Source organism: Arachis hypogaea, chromosome 12 (assembly GCF_003086295.3).
Source record: "Arachis hypogaea cultivar Tifrunner chromosome 12, arahy.Tifrunner.gnm2.J5K5, whole genome shotgun sequence".
In the NCBI taxonomy this organism is placed as follows: Eukaryota; Viridiplantae; Streptophyta; class Magnoliopsida; order Fabales; family Fabaceae; genus Arachis; species Arachis hypogaea.
In genome coordinates this window covers 99,241,125-99,244,689 of record NC_092047.1, presented here as the reverse complement: position 1 = coordinate 99,244,689, position 3,565 = coordinate 99,241,125, and the positions used below count along the sequence as shown (strand labels likewise).

Genomic DNA, 3,565 nt, shown 5'->3' with positions numbered 1-3,565 from the left:
TTGTAGGTCGGGTCTTTCCAGCCCATACCAAGACAAAAAAAAAATCTAAATTAATTATTATATTAGTATTCTTATACGTAAAAACATATTGTAACAAATTTCTAGAATTAAAGGCTAATACATCTACCATTTTAATTCATCTTATGTTGGCAAAATCGTAATGTTTTATATCTATTATTGTATATATATAAAGGAAATTAATTAAAAGCATTTGGTATATAATTTTCGTTCTAAGTACTATACTAATGTTTAAATAAAAAACTTTGTTATTTTTAAAATTTGAACCTAATGTTTTTTATTATAAAAAAATTTATATCTTAATTAATAATATATTTGTTAATATTTATGTTGTTTTAAGAAAGCACAAATTACAATAATAGTGAATCTGTTTGCTTAAGATTTTAGAAGAATAATTAACCCTAATTCTAAACGAATAAACATGCATTTTTTTTGTAAATATTAAAAATTAATTTTTACAAATTTAAGGGATCAAATTATAATTTATAATTTTTATAAATTCTTATTTTAAATGAAGAGGTTAGCAATATTCCTTAATTTATGAAGGAAAATATTGAGTAAAAAGCATATGGAGAAAGCTTTCACTTTTTAATTTAGATGTGGTTGAGGGAATGGTGTAGGATGCAATTATAGAATGTATAGGTGCTTTACACAATTGTGGTGTCAGGAACAAAAATTGGACTGTCCGATTTTTTAGAACACAAATTGAACCCTCTGATTACCTTCGCCAAAATTTAAATTTTCTCTTCCACCTAATCAGATTGTCCAATTAGTAGGCTTAATTTTTTTTACAAATAAATCAGATAGTCCAATTTCTTTGTCCTTGTTTTAGAAAAAAACTGTCCTACTTCCATGTCTAGCACCACATTCTCCACAACAACACACAACACGTGCTTCTCGTATCCAAAAAAAAATGAGCCGAAAGCTTCCAAGAGTAGGTGGGTATATAGCGTTCTCAGCAAGATTCCAAATCAAACTCCATTGACTACAATTTTCCTCAGAGAAAGAACGGGTTATTTCATCAAATATCAAATAGGCAGCTACTCCCATGAAGATGCCAAAAACATCTTCTCATGATGATCCTTGTTTAAAAAGTGTAACTTATTTATTTTGCAACACTTTAAATAAAGGTAACACTTTTACTTCAAATAAAATCAAGTCCTACAATCTATCATCCAATGGTCAAAATGATATATCTTCACATGATGACAATCATTAAATCTTCATTGGAGTAGCCACCTATCAAATATATTATATAAAATGCTTGAAAGAACCATCAAATTAAAATCACAAGACCCATAGAAATAGAACGTAATGAAACCTGTAAAAGCAGTGAAAACTGAAATGAAGGAGCTTCCACAAGAAGTGATGGTGGAAATCTTCCTACGTTTGCCAGTAAAGTCCCTCTTGCGTTTCAAGTGTGTTTGCAAACATTGGTTGTCTCTTATCTCAGACCCCAATTTCGCCAAACACCACTTCCAACGATCTTCTTTGAATCTCACCCATAAGATCCTCTACACTCTGCATTTCGTTGCATGGTCTTGGGATTTCAATGCACCCTTTGTTGATCACTCTGCTCTGTCAAGGATTCAGTTACCTCTTGCTCTCGTACCTGCTAATGTGAGTTCTATGATACAAAAATTCGTTATTATATTAATATATACGTATCCCCTGTAACCCTGTTATAGTCCATTAGTCCTGCACGGGGAAAACTCAAGAATAGTTAATTTTAAGTGAAATTGATAGTTAAGAGTCGTTATATGATTTAACTAATTTGACTAAATTTTTATCTAACAGCTCTCAACTATCAACTTTACGTGAAATTTACCCTATATACGTACATACATTTGCAGAGCTTGAAGAAAATTATTACCCCAATATAAATAATAAAAATATTTTAAAAATAAAATTGTACACTAATCTTTTTATATTTTCGTTATATATATATATTACGATAATATTAAATTTGAAATTGTACGCTGATCTTTTTATATTTTCATTAATCATATAATATGTAAAAATTTTAAATTGGATATTTTGTGTTAAGTTAAAATATTTTATATTATTATTTTTTGAATTGACCAAATAATAAATAATTATTGGGTTAAATGGACTAAAGAGTAGGTTATTTTAATTTTGTAAGAAGAGAATGTATATTTTGCAAATAAAAAAAAAAGAAAAGAAAAAGTAAATGCCATTCTCTCTAAAATTATTGCATTTTTCTTTAGATACCTAATATTAGTATTCGTGTTGATTAATTACAGATCAATTGGATGAGGATCGTGGGTTCATGTAGAGGCTTTCTACTTGTAGCTCTCAATGACAATATTCTTTTGAATGATCTCATCATTTGGAACCCATCAACAGGTTCATGCAAAAGAGTACCACAACCTCCCACATGGGACAACAAGTTCGTATTCCTTTGTGGTTTTGGCTATGATGTTTCAACAGACGATTATGTTATTGTTCAGGTATCATACAAGAATTGGGAAGCTTATCTTGATGACGAGGTCATCATCTTTGAAACCTTTTCAGTAAAATCCAATTCATGGAAAATAGTTGATGTCCATGGCCTCAATTGCACATATATAAATCTAAGGAACGATGATGTCGATACTCCAAGAGTAGGATCGTTCTTGAATGGTTATATTCATTGGTTGGCTTGGTGCAAGGACGGTGAAAGAGCAAATCAAGGAGCAATAATCGCTTTTGATTTGAATGAAAACAAGAACGGTTTGCATTTGCATGAAGTACCTTTGCCGGATGATTTCATCCATGAATATTCTGACTTGGGGGTGTTTGGAGGATGGCTTGGCCTAATTGAGATGAACGCACCGGATCAATTAAATATTCGTGTGATGAAAGAATATGGAGTGAAATCGTCTTGGGTTAATTTGATTACTGTGTCACTTCTCAATATCCCTTCTGACTTCATTTCACCCATGTTTATGTTCCTATGCAAAGATGGTGAAGTTGTTGGAGTTTATGATGGTGTAGGATTTGTAAAATATAGTGATAGAGGAGGGGAGTTACTAGAACCTCCTAATAACCCTCATGGAAGATCCAGGTTTTATTCAACTGCTAGTGTGTACACCGAAACACTTCTTTCTCTCCCAAGTAATCATGGTGATCAGGGTTAAAGTGGGTAATTAACCTCCTCCTCCAATTGTTTTTGCTTATATAGGGGTATTTTGTACATCCGAGAGCTTGAAAATTATGTTCTACATAGTTCAGAGAATTGAATCCTGTTAAATTTCTAAGATAGAGATCACTTCAATGAACAAGTTTAAATCCTATGTTTTATATACACGTATTGATTTAATGATTTTTCCAGAAAAGAATAAAATATAATAAAAAAATTTAATTTTAATATAGTGTCAATACTAAAAAAAATGATTTATTATATTGATTTTGTGAATAATCATTTTACAGAATAGATATGATTAGACTACTGTATAAAATATTTCACACTATTAATACATCAAAATTACACTCTATAACAAATTATATATCAAGACAACTTACGCATTATTTCGTACATCAGTAT

The 3,565-nt window shown here is 30.3% G+C and overlaps 1 protein-coding gene across 1 annotated transcript; it reads left to right on the top strand.

Annotated features, from left to right (window-relative positions):
* Positions 1-1,272: 1,272 nt before the first annotated feature.
* LOC112730336 (F-box/kelch-repeat protein At3g06240-like) lies at positions 1,273-3,213 on the top strand. The gene is made up of 2 exons (XM_025780428.2): positions 1,273-1,638; positions 2,283-3,213. Exons 1-2 carry the CDS (start codon positions 1,333-1,335, stop codon positions 3,156-3,158), a joined length of 1,182 nt encoding a protein of 393 aa, XP_025636213.1. The 5' UTR covers positions 1,273-1,332; the 3' UTR covers positions 3,159-3,213.
* The last annotated feature ends 352 nt before the right edge of the window (positions 3,214-3,565 follow it).